At 28.1% G+C, this 24,018-nt stretch overlaps 1 protein-coding gene and 1 long non-coding RNA gene across 2 annotated transcripts; one reads left to right on the forward strand and one right to left on the reverse strand.

The window, feature by feature from the left end:
• Positions 1–7,330: 7,330 nt before the first annotated feature.
• Positions 7,331–8,740, forward strand: LOC112705261 (putative zinc finger protein CONSTANS-LIKE 11). Its single transcript, XM_025756095.2, has 4 exons — positions 7,331–7,891; positions 7,980–8,162; positions 8,253–8,539; positions 8,644–8,740. The coding sequence occupies exons 1-4, from the start codon at positions 7,331–7,333 to the stop codon at positions 8,738–8,740; spliced, it is 1,128 nt and encodes a 375-aa protein (XP_025611880.1).
• A 1,438-nt stretch (positions 8,741–10,178) lies between these two features.
• Positions 10,179–12,345, reverse strand: LOC140174837 (uncharacterized). Its single transcript, XR_011864780.1, has 2 exons — positions 12,265–12,345; positions 10,179–11,638 (listed from the first exon to the last, which is right to left on the reverse strand). It is a non-coding gene; the product is annotated as an uncharacterized lncRNA (long non-coding RNA).
• Between the last annotated feature and the right edge of the window lie 11,673 nt (positions 12,346–24,018).

Here is a 24,018-nt window from a genome sequence, read left to right on the forward strand (position 1 = left end):
AAGATGAAGGCAATTTTGAAATAATTGCTCCAACTTGTAATGATTCAGGGATCACCACTTGTAGATCACGAAGTCTACTTACAAGGATTTGTAATTCATGAATTTAATCCATGACAAACATAGTATCATTCATAATAAATTCAAAATATTTCATCATAATAAACTTATCTGTTCCTTGTCGTTCGGTATTGTACTTTTCTTCCAAAGATTTCCAAATCTCTAATGGTGATTGAATTGACATGTAGAGATCATAGAGTCGGTCGGATAAAGTATTGAGAATATGACCTCGACATGCAAAAGTATCTTCATCACGTTTCTTTTTCAATTGAACAATCTTTTCTTTCTCTTCCGGTGTGAAATTTTCAGCGGCATCGGCAATTGGTGTAGTCTTTGGGTCAATCACATATGCAAGATTGAGAACTGAAAGAAGAAACATCATCTTGTCTTTCCAACAGTTGAAGTTCGTTCCATCAAAGCGATCTAATTTGACAAACTCTTGATTCATGACCTTGAACGTAGTGTTTTGATCTTGTGTCATCTTCAAGAAATATCTCTCTAAAATTGTTGGGTATATGAAGATGGTAAGATGACAAAATCTTATATTTGTGTAGTGGTTTCAAGGCACGATTAGATCGCTTTCTTTAGAGAGATATTTGTCCCCACACTTAGTTGCTGTAGGGTTGATGACAATACTCTCCCAGGATACAATGAAACCTAAGAATTTCTTAATTAGCAATAGTAAGAAATTCTCAACTCTCTTGAACAAAGAAAATCTCTTAATAGTAGTGTAAATTGTACGCTTAGTACTTCATATCTGAAATAGTGGACAAGGACTTATTTATACATATTGCACGTAGCAATTATGATTAGTTACGTATACAAATGGTTGTGTCATTTCTATTGCCAATAGATACAATGTTTTGAACATATACAACTCTTAAAGAGTTGTGTCCCTTTAGCCAATAGACACAATGTTTTGAACATACACAATCCTTAAAAGATTGTGTCCCTTCAACCAAATGGTACAAAACAGTTAGTAACCGTTTATTAATATTAATAATATTAATAATATTAATTAATCAAATTTGTAAATACCCTTCAATAATATAGTAATTATTTTATATATTATACGAATAAAAATTAATTTTTTTTATTTATAAAAATTTTAAGAGCTTTATATATATATATATATATATATTTTGATGAATGTGATATATTTTTTTATGTAAATAATCTTTTAAAAAAATTTTAATAATTAATCTATTACCTTTTTTATTTTAGTCCAAATTAAATGTTTTTTATTGTTTTTGAAAAAAATATTTTAATAAATTTAATAATATGTGATGAGAAACACCCAATAAATTATACAGAAATCAATTAAAATACAATATAAAAATATCTTAAAAAAAACATTTTAAGTATCTTTATTTATTTGAGTGGCCTGTTCTTCCCAATGATGTTGAATCGGCTTATTCTTTAATGAATGAACTATACGTCGTCGCATCATCAAGAACACAGTCTGATAATTTTAAAAGATGCTCAAGTCAATACAAATGTATTTCTTATTTCTTTTCTTTTTCATTTAAAAAACATACCTCTGTTGTCTCTAGAACTCCTTTTTTATTAGTGAACTATAAGAGATATTCATTGACACTTTGTATGGCACAGTTGGTTATAGGTGTATATTTAATTAAGAGCAATGTTAAGACCAGCAACATTTATGATTGGTAGTCATTAATTAGCCATCAATGATAATTTAATGGTGTGAGATTTTATCCAATGACTCACTTTTTTCTGCTGATTATATGCTAACTAAAATGTAATAAAATTGGTGACCTCCTAAACTTTTTCTTTAATTAATTCTAATAATGTACATAATCATTATATGCAAAACCGAGAATTATAACGGCGTATATATAGAGCAGATTGTAATCCGAGTTTAATATATCGAGATCAACATAAAAGAATCTTTTAAAAGTAAAATAAGATTTTTAGGTGGTGTTTGTTTATAGGAATGAAACACTGAGATAAAGATATAAATTATATATAGAGACATAAAATTATATTTGACAGATGAAATATAAATAGAGATATTATATTTAGAAATATTGAATTAATATATTTTATATTTATCTTGACAGAAAAAATATAGAAACACTAACAAAAAATATAATTTATTTTTTTAATCTTTTATAATTATATTTTTTATTATTATATATTTTTTAAAATTTTTTGGATAAAAAAATAAGAATAAGTTAATTTTTTATAATTTATCATAATTTATCATTAAACAAAATATAATAACACAATTTTATATCTCCATTCTTTGTATCTTGTCTTATCTTATTTTTAGAAACAAATACAACTTTAATTATTATATTCCCTTACAAATAAAAAATATATGTTTGGAGAGTATAATAATTGTAGGAGTTAAACTATAATTAAATAAAAGGTCAGAAACACTATATATTAAAATTGGATCTGGTTCGCCTTTTTTTCACCTAATTTTCCCTCTCACCAACATGAAAATGTGTATTTTATTGATATTTAATGTGGCTTTTATTGTTTTGGGGATATAATGATTTTTTTACTTATTTGGATTAAAAAACTAAAAGGAATAATATAAATTAAATGAGTTTTATTTTGAAGTTTCATGTTTTATTTTAGGATTTTGTTTTTTGAAAAGAAAAGAAAAGAAAAAGGATAGAATGACATAAACACGCAAAATACATGATTGAGTAGTTCACAGGTTTAATAAGATTGACATGAAACCTCTAAAATACAACATTAATCATCTCTTTAAATACTATCCGTTAAACACTTATATTTGCTACTCCAAGACTCAAGCTACTTGTCTAATATCAAATATGTGATAATCTTGTTCATGTATTAATTTTTTTATTTCGATTATATTAGATATACATTAAAATTAATTATAGATATATATATATAATACATATTAAAAATAAATTAAATTACATATATCTATATATAAATACATAATACAATTTAAAAATTGATTTTTTACGTGTGCATAGTATTTTTTATTTAAAATATGAGATTAATTATGTCTCTAAAATGTCTTTTATTATATATGATTTTTTTTGCTTAAATTAGAAAAATATGCTCGTTATTTGAAAAGCTATTTAATATGATCATCTTGCTGAATTTTGTTGGTAACTATTTTATAAATTTTTTAAATTTATTTACAAAAATTTTTTAATTTTAATATTATATTTTTTTAATATTATTGTAAAAAATATTTCTTCTGATAAGTATATATCTCTAAATATTATGATGTTCCTCACCTGGTTCAACTTTATCTCAGAATCTTTAATTTATACAATATATTATTTTTGTGTATTATGCTGTTATTTTATTTTTAAAATAAAAAATATAACAATATAAGTAGTTTTTTTAGTAAACCATTTTTATTATTCTAAAAAATATTTTCTTCTAATAAGTATATTTTTAAATATTATAATCTTTCTTTTGTCTATTATAAATGTTCAACTTCATCTCACAAATTTTAATTTATACAACTATTTTTGAATTACAATGTTATTTTATTTTTTAAGTTATAAATGTCAAAAAAAAATTGCCTATCACCATATCTATGGTACACCAAGACCAAATAAAAAGAATATTACGTGGTAAGATTATGGAAGTTTTAATTGTTCTATTTTATATGATAAAAATATTTATATAATATTAGAGTCCTCAACTAATTAAAAAGAATGATATGATTTAAGATGAGGGAAGACCTAACTGTTTAATTTGTATACTAACAAATAAAAATAATAACCATTGGACTAGTAATGTTCCTGTTACACCAAAAATTACAATTAAACTCAAAAAATAAAGAAAAAAGGCCTAATAAGAGGATCAACTTCTTAGTGAATACTTTTTTTCTGTGAAAGCTTGGAATTTTCGTTTTTGTGGCTTCTGGGTTGTTTTTACCTTGTGGTGTGACTCTTGATTAGTGAATTTTTGAGAGGCCTTGTGTGATCTTGACCTAAAGAGAAGATTCCCAAAAGTTGTAGATGAAATATTATTCGACGAAGACTTGAATCAAAACTCTTGTGTTCATTGTCACCTTGGTGTTTTGTCATACAAGAGGAAGAAGAAGCTTGTTTATCTGATGGTGTGGATGACTTATCATCTAAACGTCTTGCAGAACCAAAAAATGGTATAAACTCTCCAATCTTTGTTAAAATGTCAGTGTCATCTGCTTCTTACTGTTGTTTCCTGTCAAACGAAGTAGATGGCAACTGTTTCTTAACTTCTTTTTTATAATCAAGAGCTGGTCCAAAATCAATTTTACAGTCTGTTTCAATAAGACTGATAGCATGAGATGGCTTAGTTTCAATTAGATTAATATAGTATTTTTTGTTGTTGTATGAAATTATTATTGTGTCACCAGTTGTTACACATGAAAAGCTTCTCAGAATAATCTCCAGCATTGCTTTTATATTTGAGAAATCAATGAAATCCTTTGTGTGAGGCTGTAGCTTGAGGTATGTTTCTTTTTCAAGTGTAGTGTTTTTTCAGAAGCATAATATATTTTTTCATCATTCAATTCCATACAAAAATTTTGTCCTCTTTAGCAGTGAATGTTAAGACCCTACAATGAAAAAAATTTTCATTAGAAAAATGTCTCATTTCAAATAACATAGGCTATTCCACTTCACTTCAGCATACAAAAGTTTATGAAGTGCTGAAAGAGACATGATAATTTTATTGCCCAATTTTAAATTTGACTTTTCAACGGAAGAAACAAAATGACAGTGGTAATAATTTTTAAAAGTATAATCATCATCCTCCTCTTGGTCCCGTTATCCTCATTATGACTGACGTAGACTTTTTTATTTTCCTTACCTATGTAGTAATCACCCATATCAAATTGGTCCATTGGTATTTAGTAATACACGATTATCAATATGAAATTGTGAATTTAAAGAAATCCTAAGAGTACGTAAAAATAAAGAACATTTTGTTATGAAAAATAGGAAAATAAAAGAAAAAATGAAAAAAATTTATTAATTGTTGATTCATTAAATTGTGAAGATAAAATTAAATATATATAGAATATTGTCTTATAAAAGATAAAAATAAAGATAAGATATAATAAAAAAGTAACATAAAAGTAAAATAAAATAATAAAAATTAAAATTAGAATAGAATTTATATATTCTGTTCGGCTAAATTTATGAACCATACAATTTTTTTATTGTTGTCATGAGTTAAAATGAAAGAGTAATTGAATAGATTTGATAGGCTTATAACTCTCTCAACATTTTCTCACTCTGCCTTCACTTCTCGTAGTGCTCACTCTCTCAACCTGTCTTTGGTGCGATCTCATAAGCTAATTTGTCTCATACGAATAATAATTTTTTTTACAGTAGTATAATATTTTTTAATATCAAATATATATTTTTATATGTAATAACAAATTAATTAATGATTAATCTTTTAGATACATTTAAGATGATTGTTTAAGAATATATAACACATAATTTAAAGAATTAAGGATCACATTAAAATAGTCAATTAATTCTAATTCAAATGAGATATTCTTTTCGTTCTTATATAAAAATTTTAAATTTAAATTTTATTCTTAATTTAAAAAGAATATATATTAAAATAAAAAAATTATATCTTAAATAACATAATTTATTTATCTCACATAAAAATCTCAAATTTAAATCTTACCTCTAACTTTGGAAGAATGATGGCATTAAAATGCCTAACAAGGAATTACGAGAATAATTCGTCCTACAAAAAAGGCCATGCACAATTTTGTACATTACTTTGCCGCAAAAACCAAGAAATATGCATGACATGATGATGACCAATTGTTTACGTACGTATCTTTTGGAAATTAGAGTTGACATAACTACGTTTTCTCTCATATACTTTTTCTATTACATAATATATAGGTCTGTTTTATAACTTTTAACATATAAAATAATCATATATTTAATTGATTCAATATATAGTTAACGTCTATATATATATATAAAATTTAAAATTTTCATCAAAATTATGCAAATATGTCTCAAGTTTTAATTTTCAAAAAATATAAGAGAAATTGGGATGATGATTTTTATGACGCATTGAGTACCCACAATCCACAAATATATACCAAATAATTTCACAATTTCAAATTATTTTCAGCAAATAAATATTGAACAACAAAATGTGACAAATGTGACACATAATCATCAAGCTCAAGAACAACAAAATTAAAATCTATCCCCACAAAACACAAAATAAAATCTGTTACTGCCAAGTAATAACCCCAAGTGTATCCTAAATCCAATTTAAAAATCTGATATCACCTCTTTTCACAAACTTCTGGCCAATATTAAATCTTTAATTTCACCATTTTGTTTAGGGAAAGTATGAGGAGCCAATGAAATATTTATACAATGTGTACAATAGAGGTTTATGGAGTATTAGAGATATAATTATTAGTGTTACATTTTCCCATCAGCTGAAGCTTTTGGGATGAGTGGTATCATGACATGGTATTAAAGCGTTAGATCCGAAAGGTCAAGAGTTCGATCTTTGGTGAACCTAAAAATTAAACTAATTTTTCGAGAAGATGTTTATTATTCCTTGTACTCGGATGGTTATTCTAAATAGTATAGAAGATGTTCATTTTATATTTCAATAGCCATTGTACACATTGTACAAATAGTCCATTGTCTCCCTAGCGGAATCCGTTTGTTTAATATCCTAGTAAAACGGCTATTATAATTACACCAAAATAAGATGCATGAGTTTTCAGCCTCAAACTCATCCTAATCAGAGATGCCAACAATTCTTGAAGCTCATGTTTTGCCACATGAGACACATCAATTATAGCAAACCTATGAAAACCGTTAATAAATAACAACCTTTTTTTTTTCGGTTACTACCATGTTCATGCCAAACTCAACCAAGCTTACTACTATACTAGCTAGCACCCTCAACACTACAATCTTTTAACACATTTTGCTCGTGCTAGTTACCAAAATGTTCGTATAAGAGATATATTGACGATGATGATGATGATGCATGTTGAATTTTGTTCCGCAGGTTTGGCTTAATTTTGTTTTACAAAAGAAAAAAAAAATTGGTGCTATGTTATTTTTGAAATGATGCTTTAATCTCGTTGGTTGATTTCATTGAAATGGTAAAGGATTAGGTGCTGCATGGTTCTCAAGTTGGAGGATTAGATTAAACAAAAGCTGAATTGCCTCTATTATAAAGCTTTGTTAGTTTTAGTTTAGTTTAGTTTAGTCTAGTATGAATGAATGAGTTACATTATAGTTATAGGATGATCATGGAACCCCTATGTGAATTTTGTGGGGTTGTAAGAGCTGTGGTGTATTGCAAGTCAGATTCTGCGCGCCTATGCCTTAACTGTGATGCATCTGTGCACTCTTCCAATCCCCTGTCAAGCCGGCACGCGCGCTCTCTTCTCTGTGATCTCTGCTATTGCCATGCAGCTGTTGTTTGTTGTGTAGATCATAACATGTGTGTGTGTGAAGCCTGCGAATGGAAGCAGAATGAGTGCTTATTGAGGGGACATGGCCGCCTGCTGTTGAAGTTCTATACCGGTTGTCCTTCTTTTGAGGACTTGTCTAGGCTTTGGTCCTTTGTGTTTGATGCTAACTCCTCATGTGGTGATGGTTTGGAACCAATTAGTACAGTGTGTGTGGAAAAACCTGATAATGATGATGGTTTATTTGATTTGGTGAGTGACAAGTTGAATGAGATACAACCGTTCTTCAAATTCAAGCCTTGGACGGATCTGTCTCCCATGATTCCATCAAATCAAGATACCATGCAATTCTGCAAAGATCAAGCACTTTTTTCCCCTCCAGAATCAAACCAGCCAAAGGTAGGTATCATTAATTTTGATTGAGAATTTGTAATCTTCTTTGCATGCTTTGATTAGTACCACTAACAATACTTATGGAACTTAATAGCTGCAGGGATGTTCTAATTTCAACTATCTTGGAATCGATGAAGGAAATGGTTTATGTGAAGGTCTAACTGTGGATGGTGTTATTCAGTTAAACTTTGAAAATGCTGATGAATTAGACTGTGTATTAATGGATAATAACATATCAGTGACAGAATCTAAATGTCCTTCTGCGGATTCCATTGAGGTAATCTCACTAGTCCATTCAACTATTGTTTCTTAAACTCCTCATTGATATGCAAACTTAATTGTCACAAATGAGATTGTTTAATTTTAGGCATCATCATCAGTCCAACAAGATTTTGTAACCTTTCAATCTCCGAGCATGACGCCGACCTTCCACAGTAATGTGAATTGTGCTCTTGTGAGTCCTATTTACAACAGAGACATGAAACTTGGATTCCCTCAGGATCAAGTTCATTCCAGCATATCGATGGAATTATCCAACATTGCTGGAGACAGTAGTGCTACTGATCTAGCTTGTGAGTTGTCCAATGAGATACAATGCCCAGAGAGAAGGGCCAAAGCTAAAATGAGATACAATGAGAAAAACAAAACCCAAATGTGTGTACCTTTAACTCTTTACACTGATACATAATGGTTAAAATGTGATAATTAATTGATTATTATTCTCTTAACTATGCAATTTGCTGATCTCATCTGTGTAGGTTTGGCAAACAAATAAGATATGCATCTAAGAAAGCGAGGGCCAAGGCAAGAAAACGAGTGAAAGGTAGATTTGTTAAGACAGGAAGAAGAATATGATTATGACCCTCTGCTGCAGAATAAACCTGAATAAGCATCCAATGTGCAATCACTATTTTTTCATGCAAGATGTGGTTCTGTTTTGCAAAGTAGTCCTTAAACATTGTGCATACATTGTTTTTGTTCTGAGTTCTCAATGGAACAAATTATTTAATGCAACAAGATAATTGTTCAAATCCTGTTAGAACTTTTTAACAGGTTTCGCAATCAAAGGCAAGTGTGCACTTGGAAATTTGGAAAAAAAGGAGTTGCATACATACCATGATATTCCATTTTCTTTTATATGTAATAAATGTTAAGAGGTACAGGCATGGAACATAGAGGAGCATGAGGTTTGAAGTGAACAGATTCGAATTGCATCACAAACAAGCAAAGAAGGTAAGATAAGTACCTCTATATATCAAACAATCTTTTATTCTTTTTGTTTTCAAATAAATAAGGAAGCCTCTTTTGTTGCATAAGCATTAGAGTTGAAGATAGCATATGTTTTCCCTTCTTTAAATATTCATTTGAAGGTAAATGTTTTTCAAAAATAATCTTCTGCCTTCTCTTTTGACATTTGCATTTTCATCTGGTATTAGCAGGCCTATATGTTCTTCCTTGGAAAGTAAGCACCAGATTTTGGAAAATCTTGATTCTGTTTTGATCAGACACTAAACATTGTCAACTGTAGATTGAAACATTTTTTGGAAGCCAGTTTCAGCAGCAGCAACTTTGAAATCCTCTCTGTTGCCTCAATAATCATCATCATGCTTTGTACTTCTTCATATTTTCTTAAGGATTGGTAATTATTCTTTCAACAATGATTCAAACATTGTTTGAATGCCATCAAAGAGTTTTGTTTTTGTCACTTCTTTTTTCCAATGAAATTGGAGATATTAATGATTATTTGCTTGTTTTGACAAATACAGGTTTTAGTACCAGCACTGCATAAATCTGTTTTGGACCTCAACCATAAATTAGGAAAAATGACTCATCATATCATAAGCTTCTAAGTTGTTAGACATTAAGTTAAAAAGCCATAACAATTTTATAGCATAAATTCATCTTGATTAAGATTAACTCCTTAAAAAAAGAGAACATTCAGATAATATCATCAGGATAGTGTTGAATTTAAAGATTGGAAAAAAAATGTTTAAAAAAATGAACATCCCATTCTATTTTGAATAGTATTTTAGTTCTCATGCCAATTTTAGTTCTCATCCTAAGACTCTGATGCAATGAATCAAAGGAAGAATCATTGGAAGAATCTGATCAGCTAGGAAAGAAAGTGATGTTTTCATGTTGCCTTCTAATAATTGGTTGCTGATGAATCTTTAATTGTTAACTAATATATAATTATGACTTGATCATCCATGTAACTCTGTATAGAAATTAAACTTGGTAGTTTTTTTGAACATATAATTCATGATACAAGCAACTGAAGCAAGAATCCATATCATAAAAACCAGTTCACATTGATTTGGTATATTGAAATCTACAAGAAGTTAAAGAGATCTAAATTAACATTTCACATCATCAACACCTTTCTTATTCTGTGTCATCATGATATATATTCATCAACTATTACACCAACCTATAAATATACCTGATACATTATGATTAATTTATATTATATGCTGTCCACTAAACTCTCTCTATCTAAGAACCTGAGGATACAAATTAAATCATCCCCAACACAGAAAATCATCTCTAAAAAAGAAAAGAAAAAGATGGAGAATTAAATCAAAGAGACAAGGAAAGAGCAATATCATCATCACCATCATCATTGTTATCATGCATTATTCTTGAACATGTTGTTGTTGTGTTGGTGCTGTTGTTAGGAAGATTTCCATTGGCCCAACTTACATTAACAGGAAGAATAACCTCTGATGAAGCACCAATAACACATCTTCTTGTGAGATTGCTGCATGTGTTGCAGAGAAAGCATCTAATGTGTCTAAGGGCCAAGAAATTTGCTTCATGAACCCATCTGTCACATTTTCTACATAGATATGCATCATCAGCATGGCAATACAATGAAGCCCTTAATCCACATAACTCACAACAACATGTAGAAGAAGAAGAAGCTATTCCTCTTGTTGAGGCATGCCCTTTTCCTTGTGGACCTTTGCACATGTTGAGAAAACTATATGGTAACTATAATAACCTTTGTAATATGATTTTTTTTAATAAATTTGTGTATATTGGAATATATTGAGAACAAGCCTTTATATTCAGTTTGAATCACATACATGTTCTTTGGACATATTCTTTAGGACAAGGACAAGGATGCCACTGCCTCACGTAATCACCTTTTTTTTAATATAACAAAAAAAAATTGCCCCACATTTGTCTTATTCCTATGAAGCCAAGAGGGTCAATTTGGTCATTTAAGATATAAGGGAGAAAATATGTGAATCCTATATAGTTTTGACAAAGTAGGAAAATTGATGAACACATGATTAAGCTTTAAAGTTCTTATAAGATGCTTCAAGGGTTGTTATGAGCCATAATTTGTGTTTGTTGAGTGGTTAGGATTGAAAAAAAAAAATGAGGTTCCTAAAGTAGAAAGGTTTATTGTATGGTGTAGAAAGCACCTTTTAAAAACTAGTGACCCATCAAAGGGGTTCCATTTGATTCAATTGCACCACGTAATGCCACTTGAATTGGAAAAACATTATTATTATTTTGATTGATTGATTGTGTGCTACTTGGCATTGTTTGAGATTTCAGAACTTCTTTTTTGTGTAGTTTTGTGCCATTGTTTTTTCTTTCTCAATAAAAAAATCCTATGAAGTGTCTTTTTGTGAGGCATTGGAGGAGAACATGTCCTTGTCCACAAAAATGTTCTTGAGCATGACACATTATTATGACTCCACATGTATGGTTCAAACTTCAGGTGCATCACCCCATTATCTGCCATATCAATAATAACAAATTTAATTAAGAGTTTTAATTTGTCAAATAATTCTTAAATTATATCAATTGAAAACATTTTATAAATACTAATAAGTGTTAGTGATGATTCCAAAGAAACAGGAAGCTAATGGACGTGGGAGAGTGCAAACCAATTCATTTCGGATTTGGATCGCCTAAAATGATGCATAATGCATGCACTTTATGGATATGATGTACCATATGTATAATCATTGGGTTAACTAACAAGACATAATTGAATGTTTGAATAAATTAAAATTATTAGCATATTATATGATATTTTTTTTCTATGAGTAAGTATTATTAATAAATTGATTGAGTTTGGTGATGATGGAGGAGGAATTTTGTTATGAATTGTAACCGTTGAATTGGCACAACAGACAACCACAAAAGAGGCTATCAGATTGGATGGGAAGCAATCATGTTTAAATTATTGGACTGAGAAAATTAAATGAAGGGAAAATTGTTTATGATTTGGCACAGTTGAGGTAATGGGAAAGATTTTCATTATTATGAGGTAATTGAAAACTTGTGAATTAGTGCAATGATTGATGATTGAAGCATAAAAAAACAGATGACATAAACATATGTATAATGGAACGTACTAAATGGCCACCGAAAATGTTAAAGCAGAATCCACATTGCAAATATTTCACGCCACTCTGAAAAAGGTAAGGAAATTAAATGTATGTTGTTTTAATTTGAATGAAACTTCGTTTGATATATATATACTTCTGAGTTGTGAATAAAAAATTAGTTTCTACAAAAATATTAATTTCTTAAAATATTAGATGACATTGTGATTTTTTAGAATTTACTTAGTCTAAAGAAATGCATCATTTTAGTACAATTTGTTAGACGGGTAATAAATTGTTAATAAAAATAAAAGTTAGAATATTATTCTAATATTTGGAGGAAAATTATGTTGAAAATTATTTTTTTTTAAAATACCAAAATGATAATTTATTATTTATATAGTTGGAATAATGCATCTAGCAAATACAAAGAGTATATATATATATATATATATATATATATATATATATATATATATATATATATATATATATATATATATATATGCTTAGCTTAGTTGCTAATGATGAGATTATTGATATTATTAATAAAAATATGTTACTGCGTACACACAGAAAGAAGGATAATATAATGAGTTATAATAATAAGAAAAAGTTTAGGAGATTAGTATTTTTATTTTTATTTTTTTTAAGATGAGAATATATTTTGGTAAATATAAAGATGCAAACTTGGCTTCATTTTACTATTATATTGTAAAGATTATTTTAGTATATGCAATATCAAATTTAACTAAACTCTTTCGTTTTTCTTTAATATATAGAAGAGAGAAAGAGAGATGTATATGGTGCAACCCATATATATAATTCTATATACCAAACTTCCTAGCTTTGAAGTTTCAAATTAAATAATGCATTAAGTCGTCTAATCTTGGAAGAATAATGATCTCGTACGTGATTCTCTTATATTGCGTATACCTTTGGAAAATATAGTATTATTCAATGTTTTGAAGTTGGAAGATGAGATGAATCGAATCTAATTCAAAGAATCATCTTATTATTAGGAGAAGTTTCAATAAAAATTCCAGTAAAATCTAATTATATGGATATCAAATAAATAAGTATATATAAGAAGTTGAACAAAAGAGTTTATCAAAATTGCTTTGTCTTGTATTATCTTTGGTAATAAAGTCATAAAAATTAGAAGAGTGGATGAAAATTAGTCATATAAGTTAATTTAATTTATATTGATTTGCGACACAGAGAAATAAAATGTATGATGGTATGAATTTTGGGTGTTTCTTTCATTGTATGTGGTCTTAGTTGTCACCTTTTATGGGGATATTCCTCCTATTAAATTTCCAACTAATAGCAAGAATATGTTCGAATAATAATAATTATTGTATTTATTTTCTATTCACCTGTTTTTTCTAGTTGAGTTACATTTGGTTTAAGGGGAACCTTGTATATATTAGTGATGATGATTATTCGTCACAAATAATAAAAGCAAATCAAATGAAAGGAGACATTAATTTCTTTAGAATCACGTCACTCGCAAAGTAGCAATAATACGTGGTCATGCATAGAGAAACGCATTAGAGTAATAATAATAATAATAATAATAATAATAATAATAATAATAATAATAATAATAATAATAATAATAATAATAATAATAATAATAAGGATTTCGCTAGAAAATCAATTTGGGTATAGTTAATTATAGTTAATTAATTAGTTGAAAAATATATTAGTTATATATATAAAAAAATAAAGCAATTTCTCACTACTCTTATTGTCTGAAATTTTAAAATTGAAAACAAAAAAATTAAGTGAGTTAGCTTATATTATAGTTAGTTTTTTAGAATTTCTCTAATGATGATGATGATGATGATGATGATGATGATGATGATGATGATGATGATGATGATGATGATGATGATGATGATGATGATGATGATGATGATGATGATGATGGATGGGAGCAAATCACGTGGAGCAAACTCATAAAGCTAATCTTATGCAAGCATTGACACTTTAAGTGTTGGAGTGATTTCATCATATTTCTATACTAGGAAATCAAAGATATTAAGGTTATAAAATTTCATTCCTCTATTATTTATACTCACGTTAGATTTTCTTAATTTTGTACTATAAGATGGATTCTATATTAAGCAAGTTAGTTACTTAGTTTAGAAAATGTCGACTAAGACTAAGGATGAGTTTACTGTTTTTTTTCTAAATTGGGAACTCTTTTTATTTTTTATATTTTGACACGGGATCGTTAAATATTATAAATTTTCAATAATTTTCGATCCATGGATTTTAGTATTCAATCTTATGAAATACGGATACTTTTCTGATTTATTATATTTGTTGGACAAATTTTAGACACGACATCTATTAATACTTGTCTGATACATTTGTGTCCAAATTATGTTTTAATAAAAAAAAATTCTTTTTCGGACATACTTAATTGCTAGACACGTATTAACGCGTGTCCAACCTTATTCTAAACATATATTTTTAAAATGAGTTTAGAAATAGTATATATTATTAATTATTAAAATAAAAAATATTTTAAATATTTTATATAATTAAAAAAATATGAAAAATTTAATTTATATTTTAATATTAATAAAATATTAAAATATTATTACAATTTATCTAAAAAAATTCTATATTTTATATATATCGTGTCTTTGTATTTTATAAAAATTTTAAATTTATGTACATGTTCTATATTGTACCGTGTTATGTATCCGTGTCAATATCTGTATATCATAAGTTTAACCTAACAATGCAATGAACTTATAATAAGATTTTTCAACAAAATACAAGAGTTGTAACTTAGAAACAATAAAATAAAAATAAATTATGAATAGAGATAATAATCATGTTGATATCTTACTTAATAATTACTAAATAGAGATAATAATAATAAAAATTATTAAAATTTAGTGTTCTCTGTTAAGGGGCTAATTTGGTCATAATAAAGATAAAAATCGTGAAAATTATTTTAATTATTATCTCTATTTAGTAATAATTAAAAAATATTGTTATTAAATTTTAATATTATATTTGGACAGCTACTATTAAAAGGAAAAAAATTAGTCTTTTATTACAATATAAATTGATTACGTGATTATTGCATATTAGTTCAACATCTTAGTTAAATAATCATTTTTTTAAGGTTTAATTATTCTGTAGGTCTCTATAGTTCTACCAAATTTTTAATTAAATTTCTATATTTTTTTTCTTTTTAATTGAGTCCCTATACTATATAATTTTTTTTCAATTTAGTCCCTACTGTGACAAAAACGTTTAAAATAACAGAATATTCTGTTAAAAAAATGAATATTCTCACATTTAAAAAAAACTAATCAAAGATACCATCATATTTTGAAAATTCCCAAAAACCCCCTTATTATTTTGTCCCACACTCATCCCGTTCTAAGCCAGTAGCCCTAACTTCTTGAGCTCCCGCTGGATCCACCGTAAGGTCCCTATTGCGGCATCTCTTCTGCTCGGCCTCCCTCCTATGCTCGTCGCCACTAGAAAAAGGCCATTCATCCACTACCAGCAACAGTCGACGGAACAAAGATGAATCAAGGTTGGAAGTGTTAGCAACAAATCTTGGAGCTTCGATGCCGTAACAAAAATCACTTGAGATGTGGTTCTTTCTCCTTCAAATATTTCAGCATTCCAAACTCTCCACAAGACCCACACAGCGTTGCAATCAACGTTAGCTTTCTCTCTCCTTCTTGCTCCAAACTCATCGATGCGCACACTGCCAGTCACAGATCGGCAAAATTTTCAAATTGCTGCTGCGAGTTAATGGACTCGAAGCCTGATTCAGCAGGGCTGCAATTAAGCAAACAGTTTCTAAGGAAGTTCTGCATCTTGAACTTAGGTAGGGCAAAATAGCCTTATTTTTCCTTATTCAGAATCTATATACATTTTTTATTTTGAAAATTTTCTTAGATTTGCTATTAATAATACTAAGTTATTTTTTGATGTTGCTGGACCATTGATCTATAATTTAGAGGTCTTAGCATGTATCCCCCCTCCAAAAAAAAGTTTCATACTTGCTGATGAAAACATGCATTGGACGGATACTTTTGTTTTATTTTTTTTTTAATTTTAATTCTAAGCTTTCATTTTGGAATTCAGACTATGAATGCAAGCCTGAGAAATTAAAATTCGAGTTAATTAATAGTTTGAAAAAATGATAACATTTTGAGAATGTGGTCAGTCGGGATAAAGCTAAAAAAATTTCACCTTATTAGACCTAATAAACTCTCTCTGCTTGCAATTTCACCATTCCAAAGGGAGATGTAGTAGTAATTTTAATACCTTGAACATCTTCAATTAGATTATCACTGTCGAGGTATAATCTCTGGTTTGGTTTTATATCTAGGCCTTCAATTATGGAAAACTCCTTCAATAAATGACCTACAAGCTAACATTATATGCAAACATACTTGTCTTATCACAAGCATCTTGGATGGTTAGGTATTGGATGCTTTGCTTAGTAGAGGTGGGTTCTGCAGTAATGACCATTTGGATGTAAATTCTAATTGAATATAAGATGCAAAAAATAAAAGGGTAATGCTTCAATATTGTTCATGCAAGATGAAGCTTAATATGTTTAGCAGTCAATTCTGGTCATCTGCTCACATATTGAGTTTTATGCTGAGTAGGATTCATTCTTAAGGTGCTTCAAGTCAATTCGATAAGAACCTAAGAATTGGAATATTTATTTATTTCCTTTGTGGTGTTTTGGAGTTGTAATTCGATATTTGATTTTGTTCCTGCAAGGTCATCATATTACTTTTACCATATTTGCTTACATGTGATGCATCATATGGTATTACTAATGAAATATTACTATTTGCCTAGCTAATTTTAGATGATACTTATCCTTATAGAGATATGCTTTGATGCTGACATTATTAAAAGGACATGATTTGATCTTCAGTTTTTAAAATTTGATGTAACATGTTTATGTATATGTCAATTTTTTAAAAATATGGCATTAGCTGAATACCTATTTCTTGAATTAATTTTTGATTTTTTTATATGATAATTCAGAGTTTACAATATAAATATTTATGTACAAAGATTTTGTTAATTGGAGAATTGACATATGATTTAATTTTGCTGTGAACATCGTTAGCTGTGTGCATCCAGATCATTTTGTATATACAAGCTGAAATTAAGTTGTTGCAGATTGAATGGACCAAGGGTTTTTGTACAGACATTTTGTTCCTAAAAAGGACTTTCTCAAACGTGGAGACTTGCAAAGTGCAAGGCTTTATGTTCATGTGTAGCGGGCACTTGGTGGAACTTTTACAGACATTGCAATGTGGATTTTCTGTCTATTCAATGGACCAACTACTCTTAAAATTGGAATGAAAAACATACCTTTTGAGAATTGGCTTATAATTAAGATTTGGTGCTGTTCATTTGATATTATTTATTGTTGTTGATTTGGGTTACAATTTATCATATCTTCTAGGAAAATATTTTGTTGTGGTAAAGACGGTGTGAGAATGCATTGTATTCCCTGCTCACTTTTGGTGTTCGACGGCCTGTGCGTCACTTGGCATCAGTTGCAATGGCAAAGATCATATCTAAGGGAGATGGAATATCTGTTTATGCTAGAGCAAGCAGCCTTTAGGGATTTCTTTCTGATGGTTCTTGTTACCATAAGAAAAATTCATTTCTTCAATATACTTGTTTTTGAGTTTTTGTCAGCCAAATTGGTTCTCTTGTTTGAGGAATTATATAGAACTCAATTTTTGTAAACAATTTTAGTTATTATTCTATCAATGATTCTTGTTACCATATGCCATATGTAAGTTCTTTCATTATGTTGCTCATAATAAATACTTGAGTGCTAAAAATTGAATTTTATATTATACTTATTACTACTATTTTTCTGTTTCATTTTATCCTTTTTTTTATATTCTTAAGATAAGGTATTTTGAAAGTAAAAAAAATAAAAAGACGGTATTTTTGGTACAATTTGTATATAAATAAGAAAAAAATCATAGTGATAAAATAAAAGGGATTATAGAAATATTTTTTATGTCGTAGAATTATTCAATAGGAATTATAGGAATATCTTTCATTGAATATTTATAATTTCTCTAAATTTTCAATTAGGTCTCTATATTTTTTTTTCAATTAGGTCCCTAGGAATATATAAGTAATTTCACAATTCACTAACATTTTTTTAACGTTTAACGTTAACAAAGACTAAATTGAAAAAAAAAATGTATAAGGACCCAATTGAAAAAAAAAAGTATAGAAACCTAATTGAAAATTTGGTGAAATTATAGGACCTGTAGAGTAATTAAACCTTTTTTTAATTTAGAACTCACATCATTATATTTTTTATATTTTGATAACAAAATCTTTTGTTTATATTTGCATAAAAACCAAATATCTCATGAAAAAGTTCCTAGACCACTCTTTTGTTTAAGTTTAAATATTTGATTATATAAATAACAAATTAATTAATTATTTGTGAACGTGTTGACGAGATGTTTTGTTATTTTGCAAGTTAGAAGTACTACACAAGTCAGTTTGGTTTACAAGTCATATAAATTAAGTCAAACTTAATAAAAAAAATGCTCACCCTACAAATGTAAATGCGCACGCTATTCAACGGTTTTCATAGCGCGTTTCGCGTTCCTCCTCTTCTTCTTCTTTCTTTTTCTCCTTTTTCTTTGCGTTTTTCCTCCTTTTTCTTCGCGTGTTTCATCTTCATCGTCATTTTTATATTACTGTTGTTGCTGCTGCATTTTTTTCGTCATTCTCTTTCTATTGATTTTGCAACATTATGTATTTTTTCTTTTTTGTTTAATTTTTTCTAACTAAGAAGAATTATGAAAATATGAAATAAGAAGATGAAGAAAAAGTAGCAGCAGAAGATGAGAAGAAAGAAGCGGAAGTGTTTTGAATTATGCAGAACTTATCAGTACACATACACCAAAAGTTCTTAAAAAATACACCCGAATATCTTTGTATTACACCCAAATATTTTCGTGTTACACCCAAATTTACTGCAAATACAGAAAAGTGTTTCCTCTAATGCTGCATTTTTTCTTATTTTTTTCTTATTTTTTATTTTTCTTTTAGTTGAACGAATGTAAGTTCATTCTTTTCCAAGTAATTTTGTACCATTACGTGTTTCTTCTTCTTAATTTGTTTGATTTTTTTGTTTTTATTCTTGTTAAAAAAGTAAAATAAGAAGAAATTTGAGAAGATAAAACAAGACCAAAAAAGATGAATAAGAGAAAAAAAGAAAATGATGATAGAAAAAAAAAGAAGAAGAAGAAGCAGCGAAAATGAGGAGGAGGAAAAAGAAGAGTTTTGAATTATGAAGAATATATCAACACACATATACTAAAATTTTTTAAAGAATACATCTAAATATCTTCGTATTACATTCAAATACAAAAAATATTTTCTTTAATCCAGAATTTTTACATTACATTCAATTTAAACCATCAATGATGAATAATAATTTTCACAAACAAAAACAATATTATTCATCTACAGAATCATAAATTACTAACGAAAATAATTAGAATCAAACCATGATTGGATTCCAAATAATAATAATAATGGATCGGAGCAAATCACGTGGAGCAAACTCATAAAGCTAATCTTATGCAAGCATTGACACTTCAAGTGTTGGAGTGATTTCATCATATTTCTATACTAGGAAATCAAAGATATTAAGGTTATAAAATTTCATTCCTCTATTATTTATAGTCACGATAGATTTTCTTAATTTAGTACTATAAGATGGATTCTATATTAAGCAAGTTACTTAGTTTAGAAAAGGTCGACTAAGACTAAGGATGAGTTTACTTTTTTTTTTCTAAATTGGGAACTCCTTTTTATTTTTTATATATATTTTGACGTGGGATCATTAAATATGATAAGTTTTCAATATTTTTCGATCTACCTTAGTGTTCAATCTAAGAATGCAATGAATTTATAATGAGATTTCTCAACAAAATACAAGAGTTGTGACTTAGAAATAACAAAATAAAACAATAATCATATTGATCCCTTACCTAATCATTCTTAAATAGAGATAATAATAAAAATAATTAAAATTTGGTGTTCTCTTAACTCTTAAGGGGCTAATTTGGTCATAGTAAAGATAAAAATTAAGAAAATTATTTTGATTATTATCTCTATTTAGTAATGATTTTGGAAAAAAATTGTGTTATTAAATTTTAATGTTATGTTTGGACAACTACTATTAAAAGGGAAAAAAAATAGTCTTTTGTTAGAATATAAATTGATTACGTGATTATTGCATATTAATTCAACATCTTCGTTAAATATATTTTTTTTAATTTACAGAGCTTATATCATTATATTTTTTATATTTTAATAACAAAATCTTTTGTTTATATTTGCATAATAATTAAATATCTCATGAACAAGTTCCTAAACCAATCTTTTGATTAAGTTTAAATATTCTATTAGAGGCTTGCTACACATACAAGTCTTTTTGACTTACAAGTTTTACAAGTTGCTACACATTAGAGTCTTTTAATGCATTATTTAGTTTCCAAAGCGCTACACTCACCGTGAATTATGAACGACTCCTCTTCCTCTTCCTCTTCTTCTTCCTCTTCCTCTTCCTCTTCCTCTTCCTCTTCCTCTTCCTCTTCTTCACTCACCGTGGATTATGAACAACTCATCTTCCTCTTCCTCTTCCTCTTCACTCACCGTGAATTATGAACAACTCATCTTCCTCTTCCTCTTCCTCTTCCTCTTCTTCTTCTTTTTCTTCTTCTTCCTCCTCCTCCATGTATTTCTTCGTTATTCTCTTTGCCTTTTCATTAGTTGTTTTATTTGCGTTTATTACTAGTATTCTTGCTTCGTTTTTTTTCGATTTTCATGGTTTCTGAAATCAAGCTTTGAAATCGTTTTGAAGATAATGGAACTTCAGAAATACACCCAAACGATTATAAAAAATACACCCAAACGATTATAGAAAATACACCCAAACGATATTTTTTCGTTATTCTCTTTGCCTTTTCATTAGTTGTTTTACTTGCATTTATTACTGGTATTCTTGCTTCTTTTTTTTCGATTTTCATGGTTTCTGAAATCAAACTTTGAAATCGTTTTGAAAATAATAGAACTTCAGAAATACACCCAAACGATATTTCTTCGTTATTCTCTTTGCCTTTTCATTAGTTGTTTTACTCGTTTATTACTGGTATTCTTACTTCTTTTTTTTCGATTTTCATGGTTTCTGAAATCAAGCTTTGAAATCGTTTTGAAAATAATGAAACTTCAGAAATACACCCAAACGATTACAGCCCAAAGGACACTTTATGCATAATTCAGAACTCTTTCTCTTTCTCCTCCTCATATTCTGCTGCTTCTTCTTCTTCAAAAATGATTTCAGAACTTGATATCAAAAAATAATGGAAATCAAGAATAACGAAAAAAGAAAACAAAGAGAAAAGCACGTAAATGAAGAAGGAGAAAGAGAAGGCAAAAAACGAAAGAAAAAAAGAAGAAGAAGAGGAGGAGGAAGAGGAAGAAGAATGTGCAACAAGAAGAAGAAGACGGTGCAGTGAAATTGTGCAGTAACGGTTGAAGAAGGAGAAAGAGAAAGTAAGAAACGAAAGAAAAGAAGAAGAAGAGGAAGAGGAAGAAGAACGTGCAGTAACGTTCAAGCGCGTTAATATAATAACTTGTAAAGACTTGTATAAAAAAATGCTTGTACATGGAGAATTTCTCATTCTATTATATAAATAACAAATTAATTATTTGTGAACAAAAGAGTAATTTGTCATTAAAATGGAGATATAGTAACATTATATTCTCATTTTAATAAATTGAGAAAGTATTTAAAGAGAATTTATATATTAATTCTTATTTGAAGGCCGGAAGGAGCAGGCCGTGGCGGAGTACTGCAAGATTAACTCTTGGATAGCGGTGCCATCGATGACAGGAGCCACGTAAGCCATGGCAGTGGAAGATGCGGCAGTCGTGAAAGAGGCAGTGGAGGAGAAAGCAGCGACGGAATACCACAAGATTAACTCCGATAATGCCACGGAAGACAAAAAGCCAAATCAGCCAGGTGGCAGTGGCGTCGGCTGTAGCATTGACTTAGTACGATGGAATGAAGCCGAATTTTCTTAGCGTTTTTCAGTCTTCACGGGCGTTGACGAGGTCAATGGAAGTTCATTACTATCTGAATCTTAAAAAAAAGCCTTAAACTGGTATGTTTGTAGTTGCTGTCAACGCGATTAAGATAAAGAATATATATATATTATATATATATATATATGGATCGAATTCTTGACTTTTTTAATTTAGCGTTTTAATATTATGTTATGATACTACTTATCTCAAAAGTTTCAGTTGATAAGAAGATGTAACACTAATGATTATATTTCTAATACTCCATAAACATTCATTGTCTACATTGTATAAATATTCTATTAACTCCTCATACTTTTCCTATATATATATTATTGAAGACTCAAATCACAATTTTTTAGATGAATATGGAGAGATTATGTCATTTAAGTTATAATTTATTGGCTAAGATAAAAAATATTTAATGAGATGAGAAAATATTAAATCAATAGCAAGAACGAAATTATTTTTATCAATAAAAAGAAGCATAATAATTTTTTATAAAAAAATATAATTTATGTATCTTTTTCAAAGATGATACCACAGTAAAATTGAGAGAGTACGTAATAAAAATAGAGAATATATAAAAATAATTTGTATATTTTTTATTCAATTAAAAATAGAAAAAAATGGCTAATTATATATATGCACAAATGTAAAATAAGCTAACACAGTTTTAAATTTTAAATATGCTAACACACTTATAAAGTTTTGAATTTTAAACTTTTTTATGGACTTCTAGTTAATTCAATATAAATATTATCACCGGATCCAAACCCTAATTCACATTAGTTTTTGAAAAAGTTAATGTTACGTATCTAAATTTTTTTATAAACTAAGTTCAACTAAATTAAATAATAAGATTTAGAATAATGTTAGTCATAATTGATTTTTGTTATATTAGACTAATTTAGTTAGATTTAGTTAATAAAGACTTAGATGTATAATATTATTCATTTTGAGAAGGAAATTAATAATCAGGTGGGTTTATGTGAGATTTGCACCCTATTTCCATGTGTGCATTATGCTAGCAATAATGAATTTGAATATTCTAAATTTTGAATTTTAATTTTAGAGGTTAAAATGTGATCTCTCACTCTTAAGTAATTTTTCTCATTTTTTTTTGATTCCACCTATAAAATAAATTATAAAAGATCACACTATTTTTTAAAATAAAATTCAAAATTTAAAAGATCAAAATCCAGCAGTAAATTGGTGTGGGTAAAATAGGGTAGGGTCTACTATCCTAATTCTAGCTCTCCGTTTAAATTTTCTCTAAAATCTAAGTCTATCCGGGATTGAAATTTTTTTAATCAAACATAATATTTAATCATTCTATAGTCCATAAACATACTAATAAAATAGAAAATACAACATTAAGCCTATATTAAAATTAAAAGCAACAAAATTATAATAAAATTCATGTTAAAATTACAAAAGTGAAAAGATATAGATTTAATTTTCATCAACTTCGTTATATATGTATAATAATTTTTAATTATATACTATAATATATTAGGAGTATAGGTTGGTTGGGTTGGATTAGACTTAAATTCACACCTAACTATATCTATAGATTAACCTGCTCCACTCTCAATCAGATTTGCTGATCAAATGGTCAATTCTACTCGA

The sequence above is a fragment of the Arachis hypogaea genome, chromosome 8, assembly GCF_003086295.3.
Source record: "Arachis hypogaea cultivar Tifrunner chromosome 8, arahy.Tifrunner.gnm2.J5K5, whole genome shotgun sequence".
NCBI classification, from domain to species: Eukaryota; Viridiplantae; Streptophyta; class Magnoliopsida; order Fabales; family Fabaceae; genus Arachis; species Arachis hypogaea.